This window comes from Acomys minous (genome assembly GCF_964271855.1).
Source record: "Acomys minous genome assembly, chromosome: 3".
In the NCBI taxonomy this organism is placed as follows: Eukaryota; Metazoa; Chordata; class Mammalia; order Rodentia; family Muridae; genus Acomys; species Acomys minous.
In genome coordinates this window covers 55650592-55670426 of record NC_140485.1, presented here as the reverse complement: position 1 = coordinate 55670426, position 19835 = coordinate 55650592, and the positions used below count along the sequence as shown (strand labels likewise).

Below are 19835 nucleotides of genomic sequence, written 5' to 3'. Positions count from 1 at the left end.
GCCTTTCCTAATATTGTGGGAGGTTTTGGTTCTTTGGTTTTTGTTTGTTTGCTTTTTGGTTTTTCGAGACAGGGCTTCTCTGTGCAGCCTCAGCTGTCCTAGACTAACTTTGTAGACCAGGCTGGCCTCAAACTCACAGCAATCCTCCTGCTTCTACCTCCCTGAATGCTGGGATATAGGCATGCAGCACCACGCCCCGCTGTAGTAGAGCACATTTTTAATCCTAGCACTTAGAAACATAGCAAGTTCCAGGACAACCAGAGCTATATAATAGAGAGACATTGGTTCCTGGGGGATCCAACAACCTTTTCTGATCTCCATGGGTATCAGGAATACACATAATGTATATACTCACATGCTGACAAAATATTCATATATAAGAAAATGTTTTAGTTGTTTTCTACATGAATCTATTACTTGGTCAGTTTTGGGGATCAAGACCAATGATATGAGCCAGTTCCTTCTTTCTTTAAACTCCTAAAACAAAGGAATTTAATAAATTGTTTGTAGCTAGTAGGAGAAAAAACAAATCTTAATTCATTTGATTTTTTTTCAAGATGTTTTTATTAGCTCATCTAATTTCTAGTTATCATGTAGTTATATGTCAATTCAGTTGTTAGCTGGAGAGATGACTCAGCAGCTAAGAGCACACACTGCTCTTGCAGAGGACCCTAATTTGATTGCCTGGTACCCACATGGTGGCACTCAGTAGACAGACAGGAGGGTCTGAAGATCGGTCTGGTTGCTGGTAGTGGTTGCACACCCCTAAATCCTAGCACTTTGGAGGCAGAGGCAGGCGGATCTCTGAGTTCGAAGACAGCCAGGGTGGTTATTCAGAGAAACACTGCCTCGGGAAAAAAACAAAAAGATCAGCTTGGTCTACAAAGTAAGACCCTGTCTCTAATTAATTAACTAATAGAAACGGAATATGGGGGGCTGGAGAGATGGCTCAGAGGTTAAGAGCACTGGCTGCTCTTCCAAAGGTCCTGAGTTCAATTCCCAGCAACCACATGGTGGCTCACAACCATCTAAAGTGTGATATGGTGCTCTCTTCTGCCCTGCAGTTGTACATGCAGGCAGAACACTGTATATATAATAAATTAATCTTTAAAAAAAAAAAGGATTCATTAAAAAGCTGGGCAGTTGTGGAGCACGCCTGTAATCCCAGCACTCAGGAGGCAGAGGCAGGTGGATTGCTGTGAGTTCAAGGCCAGCCTGGTCTACAAAGTGAGTCCCGGACAGTCAAGGCTACACAGAGAAACCCTGTCTCAAAAAATGAAGAAAAAAAAAATCGTTAAAAAAAGAAAAGGAATATGAATTCCTTTGTCCTTTTCACTTTTTCCAAGTGCTGCAGATGAAGCATGGAGGCTGTTGTCAACCTACTTGGAAAGATACAAAGTCCAGAATAATTTGTATCATCACTGTGTGATCAACAAGTTGTTGTCTCATGGAGTCCCTCTGCCTAATTGGCTTATAAACAGTTACAAGGTATGTAGTACTGAGTTGGGGTAATAATTTGAGAAAATGGACTGATTTACAAGCCAGTTGTGGTGGCAGTGCAGTGGAGGTGGAGGCAAGAGGATCAGGAGGATTTCACAGCCAACCATTGCTCCATAGTGAGTTCGGGGCCAGGCTGGGCTAAATGAGACACTGTCAAAAGGTGGGGCCGGGGGGTTGGAATTCAGTGACTTATATGCTTCTTAGTCATCACTCTAAAACAATTTAACTTAAATTCTGCATATAGTACTGGGACTTTAAACAAACATTCTACCAATTAAGTACTAGGACTTTAGATTTAAAGTTTCTTGGACTAGTAATTAGATTAATATCTACTTCCTGTGTTTACTGAACAGTGAGTTCATAATGAGTATATTTTGGTACAATATCTACTATCATTGCTTAAAATTTTGACAGCAGTGGCAGAATGATAAAGTGGTTTGTTTTGCTCAATGTTATAAGCTAAGCGTCTAAGAGCACATGGCTTATTGTTTTGGCCTCCAGGAAGAGCCCTCTGTGCTGCGTGATGTCATAGCAGATTACATTGTGGTGGGAAGGTACAGGACCATAGTGTGGTCTGTCATCACACAGAAAGCCAGGAGGCAGCCTCCACTGTCATAATAGCTTACTCTCCTGAAAACCGTCTTAATCTCTTCACAGAGGATAGATACCCTCCTTGAGCTAAACATCCCCCAGTAGGTCCCACTTCTCAAAGGTTCCTCCCTCTCCCAGTGCGCATTGGGGACCAAACCTTCAACCTACGATTCCACATCTGAACTATACAAAATCTACCTATCTATCCATTTATTTATGTTTCTGACACAGGGCCCCACTGTAGCCTTGGCTGGCCTAGAACTCAATATAAATTAGACTGGACTTGATTTTACTATGTAAACCAGTCTGGACTTGAACTCAAAGATCTGCCAACCTACCCCTCCAAGTATGGAGGTTAAAAGTGTGCATCACCAAGCCGAGTTTTTGTCTTGTTGCTACTGTTTTAGTATGTACAATGCTTCCTGAATTTATGTGGTGTTCTTGTGTAGAGTCATGCCAGTCTGCTCTTCATCATCCCAAGTTTAGTATACGTGTTGCCCAGGCAAGCGCTTCTGATTTGGTTTGGATATACACTTGAGTTTGAAGATAATATCTGAAGCACTTTCAGTAGGATAAGGAAAGAGAATCCAGAAGTTATTACTAGTAAAATTGGTTCTCTTGCTCTCTTTTTTAGTATATATAGTATATGGAGATATAGATTTTTTTTTTTTTTAAGGCCCGAGCCGGGCATGGGGGTTCATGCCTTTAATCCCAACACTAGGGAGGCAGAGGCCATGTACCTCTTAGTTCTAGACCGGCCTGGTGTACAGATCAAGATCCTGGACAGCCAGGGCTATACAGAGAAACCTTGTCTCAGAAAACGAAAACAAAAGCCACTGTGATGTTAGGAATTTGTAATTATAGAACTTGGAAGGCTGAGTAGGATTACAATGAGTTCAAGGCCATCCTGGATTACATAGCAAGACCCTGTCTTGAAAAAAGAAAGAAAAGAAAGGCTCAGAGATGGCTCAGGTTAAGAGCAAGGTCCTGAGTTCAATTCCCAGCAACCACATGGTGGCTCATAACCATCCATAATGAGATCTGGTACCCTCTTCTGGCATGCAGGTATACATGCAGGCAGAATATTGTATACATATTAAATAAATAATTTTTTTTAAAGCAGCAGTTCAGATGGTAGAGTGCTTGCCTAGCATGCAGGAAGCATAGCTTGATCCTTAATACTGCATAAACTGGGTGTGGTGGTGTAGGGTGAGAACTTCAAGGTCAGCCTGCACTATGTAAAACCCTGTCTCAGAAAAAGAAGTAGAGAAAAATAGCGATATGGGAAAAGTAGATTGGGTACATCAGAACAGGCATCCTCACTGTAGTAAAGTATCCACTGACACAGCATCCTTCCTCACTATAATAGAATACAGACAGCATCCTCACTGTAGTAAACTATCCACTGACACAGCATCCTTCCTCGCTGTAATAGAATACAGACAGCATCCTCACTATAATAGAATACAGCATCCTTATTGTAATGAAGTATCCATTGGGCTGGAGATGTGGCTCAGAGGTTAAGCGCACTGGATGCTCTTCCAAAGGTCCTGAGTTCAATTCCCAGCATCCACATGGTGGCTCACAACCATCTAAAATGAGATCTGGTGTCCTCTTCTGGTGTGCAGACAAGAACACTGTATACATAATAATAAATCTTTTTTTAAAGTTCTCCATTGACTTCAGCATTCTTCCTCGCTGTAATATAATACAGCATCCTCACTGTAATAGAGTGTTCATTGAGTGCAGCATCCTTCCTCTCTCTAATATAATACAGCATCCTCACTGTAATAGAGTATCCATTGAATACAGCGTAATCACTGTAATAAAATTCAGAGGACCAAGTGGTAGTGGTGCACACTTTTAATCCCAGCACTGGGGAGGCAAAGATAGGCGGACCTCTGAGTCTGACCAGCCTGGTCTACAGAGTTAGTTCTAGGACATAAAAGCCCTGTCTGGGAGGAGGGGGCGGGGGGAGGAATACAGCATCTTCATATAATAGAGTAAAGCTTACTTACAATTCCAAAACGAGGCTGTTCATCTTTCTATCACCTTAAGCTACATAGAAATTTAAAGCTGGTGGTACTTTTGCATCTCATTATTTCTAAGAACTAATGTATATATCCTGTCACTTTAGTGCTCAGCATTTCTGGTGAGACATGTTGACATTACTAATGTAAAACTGAAATAGGGACAAATTAAAATATGCTTAGGGGCTGGAGAGATGGCTCAGTGCTTAAGAGCACTATCTTCTCTTGCAGAGATCCTGAGTTCAATTCCCAGTAACCACATGGTGGTTTACAACCATCTGTAATGTGATCTAATGTCCTCTTCTGGCATACAGGTGTACATGCAAGTAGAGTACTCATATACAATAAATAAATAAATAAATAAATAAATAAATAAATAAAATCTTTTAAAAAAAAAAAAAGAAGAAGAAGAGAAAAGCCATCTAATGTACCTGGAGGTAACTGGGCTCTTGGAAATTTACAAATCTCTCCTAAGGAACAGATGAATAAACCCAAGTGTTCATACACGCTCACTTACATTAACAGCCGCCTCCCCACCCCCCCCACACAAGACAGTGTTTCTCCGTGTAATAGCTCTGCTTGTCCTGGACTCACTTTGTAGCCCAGGCAGGCCTCAAACTCACAGAGATCCTCCTGCCTCTGACTCCCAAGTGCTGGGATTAAAGGTGTACACCACCACACCTGGCATTAACAAGCTTTTAAAATTTGTTTGTTTTTTCTGGCAGGACTACATAGCCCTGCCTGCCTAGATACGCTTTTTATAAGTTGAAATACAACTATATTGAAAAAGTTAATAGGAAAACCTGATGCTTGTTGATACACAGAAACAATCAACATATGATATGTATACCTTTAGGTTTTTTGGATAATTTCTTTTTTATTATATTTCTTTTTACATATACATTTATATTATACACATAAAAAGATTAATTTATTATATATACAGTGCTCTTCCCACACGTATGCGAGCAGGCCAGAAGAGGGCATCAGATTTCATTACAGATGGTTGTGAGCCACCATGTGGTTGCTGGGAATTGAACTCATGACCTCTGGAAGAGCAGACAGTGCTCTTAACCTCTGAGCCATCTCTCCAGCCCTTTTTAGATAATTTCTAAAGCATTCTGGAAGGAAGCACTGTTGGGTTCTATTTCAAATTGCTGTAGACATGCTTATAATTGTTCCTTTTTCAGAAAGTTGATGCTGCTGAGTTGCTTCGTCTGTACCTGAACTATGACCTTTTAGAAGAAGCTGTGGATTTGGTGTCTGAATATGTAGATGCTGTATTAGGAAAAGGACATCAGTACTTTGGAATTGAGGTAGATGTATATGAATGTTGCCTTCTGATAGTGTGTTAAGTATATGTTTAGCTACATAGTTAAATATTGGTACTGTATCAATCTTTAGTTTCTTTTTTTAATTTATTTTTAATTATGTGTGTGCTGTGCCCTACATGCCTGTTTGTGCCTCAGGAGGCCAGAGGTATTGAGTCCTTTGGAGCTGGAGTCACAGGCAATTGTGAGCTGTCTGATAGAGATGCTGCGAGTTGAATTGGGACCCTCTGGAACAACAACTTGCACTCTTTCTCTTTTGGCTTTTTTAGATAGATTCTCTGTTATGTAGCTCTGCTTGTCCTAGAACTGTAGGTATATAGACCAGATGAGTAATAATTAAAGTGTTAATATAGTTAACCCAATTGAAAGAAAAGGGAAGAATATAGGTGTATTTGTGTGTTTGTGTACACATAATTCCTTTTTTTATTGTACGTGCATGGACATGGGTACCAACCACAGTGCACATGGAGTTCAGAGAAAAACTTGGATTCATTTCTTTCCATCATGTGACCCAGGAATTGAATTCATTTACTAAGTTTTGGTGGCAAGTGCCTTTACCATCTCAACAGCACCACACAAATTATTTTTGTTTTTTGTTTGTTTGTTTGTTTGTTTTCCGAGACAGCTTTTCTCTGTGTAGCCTTGGCTGTCCGTGACTCACTTTGTAGTCCAGACTGGGCTAGAACTCACAGTGATCCACCTGCTTCTGCCTCCCTGAGTGCTGGGATTAAAAGTGTGTGCCACCACGCCCAGCTTAATCCTTTTTCTTTTTTTACCACACAATTTCTTAATGGTGGCAGGGGAATGGGATTTAAAGTATTTCATGTATAGAGTCCTGCAAAAGCAGCTACCTAGGAGAAATGCTGTCATTTTAATAATGGACATTTTCTTTCAGTTCCCACTGTCTGCAACAGCCCCAATGGTCTGGCTCCCATACTCCTCTATTGATCAGCTTCTCCAGGCTCTGGGAGAAAACAGTGCCAACAGTCACAACATTGTAGTAAGTAAACCCTTGAGTTGCCCTCACTGAATCGCTACTGGCAGGTAACACCCTAGCATATGACAATTGCTCCTCTAGAAGGAGAGGAAAGACAAAGTCATTACTACCCATAATGTGCTACCCCCAGCCCTTTACAAATAAAAGTCTAAGCAACCAAGCCCAAAAGTCTTAAGGAGGAATTATGTAGGCTTCAATTACACGGAGGCAATGACCTACAGCCTTTCAAAGGTGTTTAGCAGGGCAGATGCTACAGGATGAGTGTACTTGAAATACTGTGGGATACATTATTGGTAGTATCCTGAGTGACTTCTGAACACCGTCTGTTCCGGAACCCATACTAGCTATTACTCATCCTAGAAAGTAAATAAATAAAATGAAGATGACATTTGTTACTAAAATCACATGGTGGCACACTCCTGTGATCTCAGCACTCCAGAGGCAGCGGCACAGGCAGGCGGATCTCTATGAGTTCAAGGACAGCTTGGTCTACAGAGCAAGTCCAGGACATCCAGGGCTACACAGAGAAACCCTGTCTCAAAAAACAAAATTGAAGTGTCTCCTAACCCTATCACCTAGAACTCACACAGTGTGGTTGTAAACTACATATTACAGTAGCATGCACCTGCAGTCCTAGCTACTGGGGCTGAGGCAAGAAATCAGTCCCTTGATTTTAGGAGTTTCAGGGTCAGCCTGGGCATCATAGGAAGATGGCATCTTAGTAAAACTGAGTAAAAGATTGATTCAGAATATGAGCTCCTTATTTTGTCTGTTTGTTTTGTCGAACTCCCCTTTTGTTTTCTGTGCTAGCTGCTCTCAACTCATGATTTCCTAGCCTAAGCTTCCCAAGAGCTGGCTACAGGCATGTGCCACTATACTCAGACATAAACTGTTTTTAAGCAGGAAGAAGACAAGATAACCCTGAAAGTTAGTTACTATCAGTTGGATATGTCAAATTTAAGATAAATACAATAAATATTAGTCCTGTATTTTAACTAAGGAGTTAATGAACTAGTTAAATCAGATGTAATTTCTCATTCTGAGGAAAGAGCTGGTAATTCTTGCATTTAAAATACTGGTATTCTGCTGGAGGTGGTGGCACACACCTGTAATCTCAGCACTCAGGGAGGCAGAGGCAGGTGGATCTTGGTGAGTTTGAGGCCAGCCTGGTCACAGAGTGATTTCAGGGCAGCCAGGGATAAACAGAGAAGCCCTGTCTCGAAAAGGGGGGAAGAATCCTGGCGTGGCCTGTTGTAGTAGAGCACAATGGTAAGAAATGGTGAAGAAGATGACGACGTAGCAGGACCGTGAGTTTGAGGCATTGTGGCACACAACTTTAATCCCAGGGGTATCTCTGAGTTAAGGCCAGCCTGGTCTACAGAGTGAGCTCGGGGCCAGCCAGGACTCTGTACTGAGATACTGTCTCAAAACAAACAAAAACTGTGTGCTAGCCCTTGAGAGGCTAGAGCAGAAGGCTACACAATAAGACTTTGTCTCGTAAATAAACAAATGTGTAAATGTATATACATGGAAGCCGGGCTGTGGTGGCGCACGCCTTTAATCCCAGCACTCGGGAGTCAGAGGCAGGCGGATCTCTGTGAGTTCGAGGCCAGCCTGGTCTACAAAGGGAGTCTAGGATAGCCAAGGCTACACAGAGAAACCCTGTCTCGAAAAACCAAAAAAGAAAAAAAATGTATGCACATGGAAACCACATACAAACATACACAGTGGTGTGACTGGGTTAAAGGTGTTGCCCACTAGCACAGCCTAGTGTCATAGGGTTCTGAGTTCCACAGGCGCTCAGAAGTGTAGTCTGCATATTCAGAAAATCCATTACAACAGCAGGAATGGTGGTTACATACAACAAAGAAGGACCAGTTCTGCCTGTAGAGCTCAGGACAGACTTGTGCACTGAACGGTAACTAAGTGAAGCCGAGCGGCTAGCGTCTCTAGTGGGTAGTCAGAGCCGTTCAGTCTTCACTGTTCTATGGAATGACATCTTTCTTTTCCCTTACAGCTGTCCCAGAAAATTCTTGACAAACTAGAAGACTACCAGCAAAAAGTTGACAAGGCAACACGGGATTTATTGTACCGTCGAGACTTGTGATCTGCATAGCTGCTCAGCCTTTGTAACCGTGGTGCCTCTTAGGGCTTAGGACTGCTCTACAGAAACCCTGTGCTCCAGGCCAGTCATACAACTGTAAACCATGTGTGTGGCGCCTGAGTCTGCAGTTCTGCACAACATAAGAGAACAAAAGTCAGGGCCAGCCTGTGCTTGCTGGTGGAGCTGACACAGTTTGGTTTTCGAGCTTCGTCTCTAACAGCTGCTTTTGTATATGATTCTCAAGCTTTTTCAGAGTTTATATTTTTTTAAACTACCGAAGACATCCTTTATCTGCAAAACTCACCTTCACTTTCCATAATAGCTAATAGTTGTTGATATGTTACAGCTGACCACCAAATAGTCACTACATATCTTTTAACTTTTCCTTACCGTTTTCTGTATTTCAGTGAGATTATTTTGGTTCAGAACTAACATGTATTTTCTGTATTCCAAACAAGGGATAATGGTTTTACATACTCATCATTATTTATTGTAGAGTTTTTCATATGACCTTCAATAAAGTATTAAGTAATTTGCCTAGATTAAGCATAAATTATGACCAGCTTTTTAAGGAAAATATATTTGAGTCTGGCCCAAAGGCTAAATTTGAGTAAACATCAGAAAAAAATTAATGTCCATCATCTATAAAAGCAACAGATTTTCATTTTCAAATGTATTAATTTATGTGATTTATAATAATCAAGCTGGACTTGATCATACAGTTAGTCTGATAATATATTGGTCCAAAATAGAATTTTACTGGTCAGAATCAGAAACATTCATGCATACAAACTACAAGCTTTGGGAAGGGTGAACAATAATAAAAATATTCTTTGATTTTACTCTGTACATTAAGATTTATCTTTCAAGGAAACAGTCTATACTCTTTGTTTGAAAGGATGTCCTTTGACTTTTGGGTATTTCCTAAGCCTGTAGAATTTATGCTGTCAACAACCTGGTTGTGTTTCATAGTTTTTAGCTCTACAGGAGCTCTGAAGAGCAACACGGAGGAGCCGGTGCTGTAGCGGGTTCCTTTGGGTCGGGCTGCTGATCCTGGCAGTACTCCCACAGCAACCGTTCACTGAGCACTGACTAGCTTTTCCTGTGCTAATGGTTTGGGTTCCAGATCTAACCCCCATGTCAATGGACAGCCAGAGCTATGTAGAGAGACTTTGTCTCAAAAACAAAAACAAAGGTGAGTCACCTGTCACCAGTTCAGTACCTCCCTTGTCTTTATTCTGAAATTCCTGGCTACACTGTCTCCTAAAACTTCACTGAACATGTCGGTGTCTGCAAATGTCAAAACAAAAGGATACGTTTGGAGAGGTGTCTCAGCTGTTACGAGTATTTCCTGCTCTTCCGGAAGACTAGAGTTCAGTTCCCAGCACTGTCAACAACCAGCTCTTAAGCTCCAAGGGATCTAAAGCCCTCTGGTCTGCTTGAAGCACCTGTATGCATAGGACAGAAGCAGAGGCAGGCAGGTCTCTGAGCCTGGTCTACGTAGTGAGTGCCATGACAGCCAGAGCTAGTGATACCAACAGCAACAAAAATTAGAATAAATGTACCTTAAACGTCCTTTCTGTTTCCCCCAACATAGGGTTTTGTGTATCACAAGCTGGCCCTGAGCTCACTGAACACAAAGATGATACTGAATTTCTGATCCTCTTGCCTCTGCCTCTAATGTACTAGCTCAGTTATAAACCACCACCTCGCTCATGCAGTTTTGGGATCTACCCCAGGTCTCTGGATGCTTCTAGCACTCCACCAACTGAGCTACATCCCAAGCTCCGCCCCAGCTTAAAGACCTTAATTGGTTCATTCTATAAAACATGTTCTAGGGCAGCAGAGAGTTCTGTCAGTGACTTCAGCCTGAGGACCTGAGTCCAACCCCTAGAACCTAAGTTTTTAAAGGCTGGGCGTGGTCATGGGTGCTTATAATCCCATGCTGAAGGGTAGAGACAGGGACCTCTGCGGTGCCAGCCAGCCAGGTGAGCCTACTGGGTAAGACCAGGAGAGATCCTGACTCCAGAAAAATCAAGGACAGCTCCTGCAGGACTGACACCTGAGGCAGGAGGTTGACATCCAGCTTCCACATGCACGTCTCACCCACAGAGGGAAACACACACACACACACAAGTAAGTGTTGTGCTAGCTGGCTGAGCAGATACTAGTTTTTAGCAACAGAGAGGGGCCCAAGCAAGATGGCTCAGTGGGAAAAGGTGCTTTCTGCCAGGCATAGTGACCTGGTTTGATCCCTAGGACCCACATGGGAAAAGAAGAGAACCAACTCCTGCAAGTTCTGATACCCACACATGGGGCATATACACAACACACAAAAAGAAATGTCAAAGTAATTTTTAAATAGTGAAAAGCAATTTGCACTAGGGGATGCCTTTAATCCCAGAGGCAGGTGGTTCGCTGTGAGTTTGAGGCCAGCCTGGTGCACAGAGTTGGTTCCAGAACAGCCAAGGCTACAAAGAAAAACCCTGTCTCAAAAAACAAAGGGGGAAAAAAAAGTAATTTGCTTGCTGATGTTAGCTACTATTTCATTCTCCCAGTGTCCTTTAAAGTCAGATAACTTTGTTTCCGTTTGGGGATGTGGAACATTAAACCTAAGTGGCTCCATTTTGGTTTGATATGTCAGGCCTAGTACAGGAGCTAAAGCCAAAACCTGAATACAGGGGCTGGAGAGATGGCTCAGTGGTTAAGAGCACTGTCTGCTCTTCCAGAGGTCCTGAGTTCAATTCCCAGCACCCACATGGTGGCTCACAACCATCAATACTGGTATCTGATGCCCTCTTCTGTCATGCAGATAGAGCACTCATATACATAAAATAAATAGTTTTTTAAAAACTGAATACAGTAATCTCCAACACAGCAAAACTGGGGTGGTGGTACAGGTAGAGTTGCATCAAGTAGACTAGCAGAATCTCCCCCACTTAGTTAGCTATTGCAAACACACTCCTCTGAAATGAATCTGGGTGGAATTTATATTTAAATGGCAAAAAGAAGGAAAAGTCAGGGCTGGAGAGATGGCTCAGAGGCTAAGAGCACTCACTGTCTGCTCTTCCAGTCCTGAGTTCATTTCCCAGCAACCACATGGTGGCTCACAACCATCTATTATGTGATCTAATACCCTCTTCTGGCCTGCAGGCATGCATGCAAGCAGAGCACTATATGCATAATAATAAATAAATCTTTTTAAAAAGAGAGAAAAGCCTACCCATGAACACAGTATAGATAAGAGAATCAGGCTAGCTTTCTTCAAGCTGATACATTTTCCATTGGCACATAGATTACATTATACAAGTTTCTGAGCTGGGCGGTGGTGGCACACGCCTTTAATCCCGGCAGTCAGGAGGCAGAGGTAGGTGGATCCCTGTGAGTTCGAGGCCAGCCTGGTCTACAATGCAAGTACAGGACAGTCAGGGCTACACAGAGAAGCCCTGTGTCGAAAAACAAACAAAAAGGTTCTTGTTTTATATTTATGAGTGTTTTACCCAAAAGTATGTATGTTCATCGCGTGTGCCCCTGTTGACAATGGAGGTCAAAAGTGGCCATCAGAAGCCCTGGAACTGGAGTTAGAGATGGTGGTAAGCCACTAGTGAGTGTGCTGGAGCCTTTGCAAGAGTTTTTGGTTGGTTCTATTGTTGTTGTTGTTGGTTGTTTGTTTGTTTTGAGACAGGGTTTTTCTGTGTAGCCTTGGCTGTCCGGGACTCACTTTGTAAACCAGGCTGGCCTCGAACTCACAGCGATCCACCTGCCTCTACCTCCCTGAGTGCTGGGATTACAGACATGAACCACCACACCCTACTTCTGCAAGAATTTTTAACCACTGAGCCATCTCTCCAGCCCCATCACAGAAACTTCTGAAGTTTCCTTTAATCTTACCCTGATTTTCCCAATCATATTACCTAAAACCATACATGGTTCCTGTATGACAGGGTTCTCCACACACACACCTGAAAATTAGAGACTTGAGTATAAATAACTTATTAGCTTTTCATTGTGTCTACTCAGAACTCTGTCATTCAAAAGCCAATTTATAATTCAAATGACCTAAGAATTGAATATATATTTTTCTTTCAATAAACTAGGCTTTGTGGTTTAAATGAACTTACATAAAACATGTAAAGTCAAATAATGTGGTATTATAAGTAATCTGGCCTTTGTCCTTGGTTCCTGGCATAGAACTTCAAAAACCTTTGGAATTTCCTGAGCTGTGGGAATTTGTTTAATAAGCTGAGTCTTGGTAAGTTCCTAACTAGCTTCCAAAATGGAGCTGCTCACCAGAAAACAACCACAAGAGTAGAGGGCTGCAACTCTGAACCTGCCCAGCTTCCTGGAAGTAATAAGAACTGAGGCCTGAGTCCAACCTTGTGGCCAGCAATTTGACCACTCATACCTTTGAAATCAAGACCCTTTAAAAAAAAAAAAAAAGATGAAGCTTCTTCCATGGTAAAGTGGGAGACAGCCACACTCTGGCTACGGAGGGAGGCTAAATGGAAGTCGTGATCCTCCTCTCCCTCGCCTTCTCCTCCATCTCACCCTATTTACTACCCTTGTAGTAACATTGTGATGATAAGTATAGAACTTTCCTGAGCTCCACACAAGTGGTTATCCACTGAATTACAGAAAGGAGGTAGCACATTTATAGCCAGTCAAGTGCAGGTGTTCCTGAAATCTGAACCCCTAAATCTACGGAGTCTGATGCTAATTCCAGGCGGCCAGAATTGAGATGTACCAAAGTATACCCACTTTAAGGTGAAACAATAAATAATTATACTTAGCTAAATCAATACAGCCATGGAAGTTCACCCTACCCTACTGAACTGGCTCGTCCATCTGTGGCTTGTCCATCTTGGCAGGTGACGTTCCAAAAGGCAAAGCTTCTAAATAGGTTCAGGAATTACTAAGTAGTAAAGAACCACATACCAAATGAGTTCAACTAAATACATCTGAACATGTGCAGCATTTGGGAGGCAGAGGCAGGTGGTCTACACAACAAGTCCGGGATGGCCAAGGCTACAAAGGGAAACCCTGTCTCAAAAAAGAAAAGAAAAAAAGACAGAAGAAAATATGATTGCTTAAAGACATACGTTGGGGAGGCAGAGGCAGGCAAAAGCCTTGTCTACAAAGACAGTCTAGGACAGCCAAAGCTACACAGAAAATCTTGTCTTGTTGGCGGTTGGTCTGATCTGTGTGTTTTGGTGCTGATCCCTGGCTCAGAATATCTAGTTATGCCCTGATTGGCTGGATAAAATACCTGGGCGAGAGAGAAGGAAGGAGCAGAGTGAAGGCTTACGGGCTTTGAGCAGAAAGGATTTTGGGAGAGAGAGGCAGGCTGGAGAGAAAGGAGGAGGAGAATCGCCATAGGCTAGGGAAAGAGCCGCATGGCCCCAGAGGAGGAACTCTGGTGTTCCCCGTGGAAACAGAGGGCCAAAATGAACAATCTTAGCAAGTGTTTTGGGATTGTGGATGGGAGGTAACCCAGATAGAAATTATTAGGGAGACTGGGAGATAACGGAGGGTAGCTCAGGAGGTGGTACCTGCCTTGCCCCCACGTGAAAATAGACTATTCTAAAACACATCAGTGTCTGTGTCTTTACTGATTGTAAAAGCTGGTCAGATGATACAGCTGTAAGAATTATAAGCCTAATAATAAACATTTATTAGGTTATACTTTAAACTAACAGTAGCACTGTCTCAAAGGGAAAAAAAACGAACAACTGCTCTTGCAAGGACCTGAATTTAGTTCCTAACACCCAGACAGGTAGCTAACAACTGCCTTTAGCTCCAGAATCTGATGCCCCTGGACTCCAAGGGCACTTATATGTACACACACTCTTGCACATACTCACACACACTCTGCAAAGTAGAAAATATAGACAATATATGTTTACTCAAACTGGTACTTGTGAAACGTTTTTAATTTTTAAAATTAGCATACTGAGTAATGAGATCCATTTCCATCCCTTTTGTCGGGTCGCTTTTCCTTCCCAGCACCTCCCCCAGCCCCATGGACTCCCTCTCCTCCCCCAGTACCCCTCTTCTGTTCTCATGTCACATGTGTTCTACCAGCCTCATCCTACCCTCACATTAAGACCTCTTTGTCTCCTTTCTAGTGTCGTGATCTACACACACACACACACACACACACACACACACACACACTTATTGATATATATATATATACATTCATATACATATATATACACACACATACACACACTAAAGGTCTGGGATCCATATATGAGAAGAAACTGTTCCAGGGTCGCTTCTGCCCTTGGGCATCCAAACACTGTTGCACACCGGGCTGGACTGTACGGAATGAAGCTTAACTGGGTGAGTGGGATACGAGAGAGGTGAGTTCAGGGGAAAACAGCCTTCTCTGAGGCAGTTTTCAGTGAGATGGCCCTCCTTTACTCAGGGGGAAGAGGCTATATAAACCTTGGGGAAGTGGGTAGGAGTTTTTGGGGTGAATGTACATCATTGGCTAGGGCTGAGGTGCTGAGAATGCTTCATTTGCATGGAGAGAAACTCCTGGTGCTAGCTGGACATGTCCTTATGAGGAAATAGAACATTTTAGCCTGAAACCTGGCCACCAGGCTATGTGACTGCCTCATGGGTGGTAGAGCTGGGGGTTGCAAGGCTACATGCACCATGGCATGCAGGCCCAGAACAGGGAAGGAGCAGTCCTCACTCCTGCTGGTCTCAAGATGAGATTTTCAGGGTTTGGATGTGTCTTGATCCCACTCTTGCTCTGGCCAGCTCTCCTGGTCGTATGGCTCACCTGCCCCACAGAAACGTGTCACTTTTCTTTTTTGTTGTTGTTGTTTTTCAAGACGGGGTTTCTCTGTGTAGCCTTGGCTGTCCTGGAGTGACTTTGTAGACCAGGCTGGCCTCAAACTCACAGCGATCTGCCTGCCTCTGCCTCCCAAGTGCTGGGATTAGAGGTGTGCACCACCACACCTGGCACCACTTTTCTGATAATAATAATTCTCTAATAATTTCCAGATCCGGGCTGGAGAGATGGCTCAGAGGTTAAGAGCACTGTACTGGCTGCTCTTCCAGAGGTCCTGAGTTCAATTCCCAGCAACCACATGGTGGCTCACAACCATCTACAATGGGATTTGATGTTCTCTTCTGGAGTGCAGGTGCACATGCAGGCTGAACACTGTATATGTAATAAATAAATAAATCTTTAAAAAAATAATTTCCAGATCCATCTACTTTCCTCTAACTGCCATGATCTGGCTTTTCTTTATAGATGAATAAAAATTCCATGTGTATATTTATTTAATCCGTTCACATGGTGAATGACATCTAAACTGATTCCATTTCCTAGCTATGTGAACAGCTGCACTAACTATAACTATCTGAAAAGTTCTCCAACAGTGTAAGAAAGAATCGCAAGAACAGAGAGATATGATTACATGACGTCAAAGAGCTATGCAGCAAAGGAAACTATCAACAGAGAAAACAGCCCACAGAACGCGGGGATCTTAGCTACGCTTCAGGTGGGGGCTAATATCTAGCATAAATGCACCCCCCCCCAGATCTTCCAGTCAATAGATGGGCTAATGAACTGAGCAAGACAGTCCACAAATTGCGAATGAATATTTAGAAAGTGGTCATCCTTAGCTATCAGGGAAACAGCAGAGGCTCAATCTCACTCCATTTAGAAAGGCTAGCATGACGAGAACAAGTGTCAAACCGGGCGTGGTGGCGCACGCCTTTAATCCCAGCACTCGGGAGGCAGAGACAGGAGGATCGCTGTGAATTTGAGGCCAGCCTGGTCTACAAAGTGAGTCCAGGACAGCAGAGGCTACACAGAGTAACTCTGTCTCAAAAAAGAAAAAGAAAAAGAAAAAAGAAAAAAAAAAAAAGAAAAGAAAACAAGGGACAACAAATGTTGGTATGGATGGAAAAGGAAATCATCGAAGTTTCTCAAAAAGTTCAAAATAGAAGGAGGATGAGGTAAAAATCCTCATCCCAGTCCTGAGTTGGAAGGAAAGAAGAGACTCCTGTAAGTTGTTCACTAACCTCCACACTTACACCATGACACATGTGTACCCCATCAATCAATCAATCAATGTTTTTCTTTTTCTTTTTCCTTTTTTTTTTTTAAGGTTTTTTTCTTTCTTTTTTTTTATTTTTTTATTTTTTATTTTTTTTGTTTTTCGAGACAAGGTTTCTCTGTGTAACCTTGGCTGTCCTGAACTAACTTTGTAGACCAGGCTGGCCTCGAACTCACAGTGATCCACCTGCTTCTGCCTCCCGAGTGCTGGGATTAAAGGCGTGTGCCACCACCGCCCGGCTTAAGGTTTTTTTCAAGACAGGGTTTCTCCGTATAACAACCCTGGCTATCCTAGACTCAGTTTTGTAGACCAGGCTAGCCTTGAACTCACAGAAATCCACCTGCCTCTGCCTCCTGAGTGCTAAAATTAAAGGCGTGAGCCACCATACCTGGCTTAATGTTTTTCTTTTTATTAACAATTCAGCTGGACTGGAAAAATGGCTCAGAGGTTAAGAACACTGGCTGCTCTTCCAGAGGTCCTGAGCTCAATTCCCAGCAACCACATATAATGAGATCTGGTGCTCTCTTCCGGCCTGCTGGCTCACATGCAGGCCAAATACTGTATAAAATAATAATAAATACATCTTAAAACAAAACAAAAAACAGCCAGGCAGTGGTGGCACACAATCGCAGCACTCTGGAGGCAGAGACAGGTGGACTTCTGTGAGTTTGAGGCCAGCCTGGTTTACAAAGTAAGTCCTGGTCAGCCTTTAATCATGCCTTTAATCCCAGCACTCAGGAGGCAGAGGCAGGTGGATCACTGTGAGTTTGAGGCCAGTCTGGTCTACAAAGTGAGTCCAGGACAGCCAAGGCTACACAGAGAAACCCTGTCTCAAAAAAAAAAAAAAAAAAAAAAAAAAAAGAAAGAAAGAAAGAAAGAAAAAGAAAAAAAGAAAAAAAGACCCTCACTTCAGTTATCTTTTTTTGTTTCATTTTGTTTTTGTTTTTTCAAGACAGAGCTTTTCTGTGTAGCCTTGACTGTCCTGGACTCGCTTTTGTAGGCCAAGCTGGCCTCAAACTCACAGCAATCCACCTGCCTCTGCCTCCCAGGTGCTGGGAATAAAAGCATGCACCACCACTGCCTGGCCCAGTTTTCATATTTTATTGCTACTCTTTCCAAGAGATAAATCAGAAAATTAGTAACAATTTCAAAATAGCTAATTATCATTTTCTTTTATTTTTTTTCTACAAATCTTAGGAGTACAAATCTCAGGACACTTTAATATAGATTCTTCTTCCATAGATAAGAAAAGGAAAGGTGCACTCGGGAGGCAGAGGCAGGCGGATCGCTGTGCATTCAAGGCTAGCCTGGTGCACAAAGTGAGTCCAGGACAGCCTATGCCAAACAGAGAAACCCTGTTTTAGAAAAAAAAACAAAACAAAAATGAAAAAACAAAAAGGAAAACTACTGGGTGTGGTGGCAGACGCCTTTAATCCCAGCACTCAGGAGGCAGAGGCAGGAGGATCACTGTGAGTTCGAGGCCAGCCTGGTCTACAAAGTGAATCTACCAAGGCTACACAGAGAAACCCTGTCTCAAAAAACCAACAAAACAAAACAAAACCAACCAACCAAACAAAACAACCAAATCACTGTTCTTATGGATTTTACATTCAACAGCCAATTAGCAGGTGAACCCCAAATTGAGAGATTTACCTTTCTAAGATTATGAGACCCAATTCTACATTCAAAGTGCTTAGTTGTTATAGACAGTCACACAGCAAACAGTGTTAGGTACTTTTAGTGTGCTTGGGGAGGTCCCAGATCAACTTCTGTGGCTATACAACCCTATTCCACCAGTTCTTTCTTAAAATGAGAGGAAGATGAGTAGCCACACTATTCCCAAGTGTCAAGGAGGAGCTTGAGAGCGAGGAACAAAGGTGCTCCATGCTCACCGAGGACGAGGTCTAGGTATCGCTGGGGGAAGGGCCACAATTCTAGGTTCTCATGATTCCGTTTACACTTTTATTGATCTGAAAGACGTCTACTTACACAGACCAAGTATTTAGAAGGCTTCCTACTGCACCTGTGGGAACACCAGGACTCATGCAGATCTATGGCGGGTCTCATAAACCTCCAGGGACTCAACCCTCTGACTCTTTTCTGCGTTATTAGCACATCTGTGTCTGGCCTGTCATGCTTTCATTGAATGTCTCCCATTTGGCCCTTGCCATCCCAGGATCCATTTTTATTTTCTTTTAGCTTTCCAAATGAGTCACTGTATCTTGCCTTTAATGTCCAGCCTACAATCAAGAAGCTCTTCTGTGATGCTGGGGCTTTTGAAAATCTAGTGTAGTCTTCAAAATAATGATGGAAGGTATGGCTTCTCAACTTTGCTGGCTTAAGTAGTTTTTAAGTACATGTTTTGAATGCATATTATGTGCACCACATGCATGCTTGGGGCCAGAAGAGGGCAACAGATCCCTTGGGACTGGAGCTGCAGGTGTGAACCACCATGTGGGTGCTGGGAATCGAAGGTCCTCTGAAGGTCAGCCAGCGCTCTTACCCACGGAGCCCACTCTCGAGCCCTAGAGTGTGCTGTTTTTGTTTTGAGACAGGGACTCAGTATGTAGCCCTGGCTGTAGTGGGACTCGGAGATCCACCAGCCCAACCCCATACACTGTCCCCAGATTTCTGCTTGTATTATTATCTTACTACCTTTGAGACAAGATCTCACTCTATGAGCTCTGGTATGATGCATGCCTGGCTGGACTCACTTGTAGTAATCCTCCTGCCTTGTTCTCCGTTAAGATTATAGGTATGAACCAGGACAAGTAGTTCTGTTCGTACTATTAGAACACGTCAGTAGCTCTCCAGAAGTACGGTGCACCACCTTATAGCCAGCATTTATCTCTCTCTCACCATATAGGCCTGCTGTCACTAGTTGTAGGTCTAAAGGCCACCAGGGATGGATGGCAGCAGTGGGTCCTGTAGAAAAATCAGCATGATCTTGCATGGTCTTTCCTCTATCTACAAGTGGAGGATTTGGCGGTAGGACAGAAAGAAGTGCTTACGGAAGATAAAACAGGATGAGCTAAGGCTTCGGTATCCCGTAAGAACACTGGCCAAGTTTTCAAGGTCCAGTCATTTTTCCCTCCTACTAATCACATCGCATTTGCGTTTTAAGAGCATAGCGAGCTATAAAACACCCAGCGTCGTAACTATTGTTTTAACACTATGCCCAAAAGAAGCCACAATAATCAA

The 19835-nt window shown here is 42.8% G+C and overlaps 1 protein-coding gene across 1 annotated transcript in view; it reads left to right on the top strand.

Annotated features, from left to right (window-relative positions):
* NUP160 (nucleoporin 160) overlaps nt 1-9395 on the top strand; it is a 56375-nt gene extending 46980 nt beyond the window's left edge. Inside the window, exons 33-36 of the mRNA XM_084774775.1 lie at nt 1347-1488; nt 5312-5437; nt 6348-6452; nt 8467-9395. Of these exons, the coding sequence (XP_084630901.1) occupies nt 1347-1488; nt 5312-5437; nt 6348-6452; nt 8467-8556 (463 nt within the window). The 3' untranslated portion in view covers nt 8557-9395. The remainder of the gene's footprint in view (nt 1-1346; nt 1489-5311; nt 5438-6347; nt 6453-8466) is intronic.
* The last annotated feature ends 10440 nt before the right edge of the window (nt 9396-19835 follow it).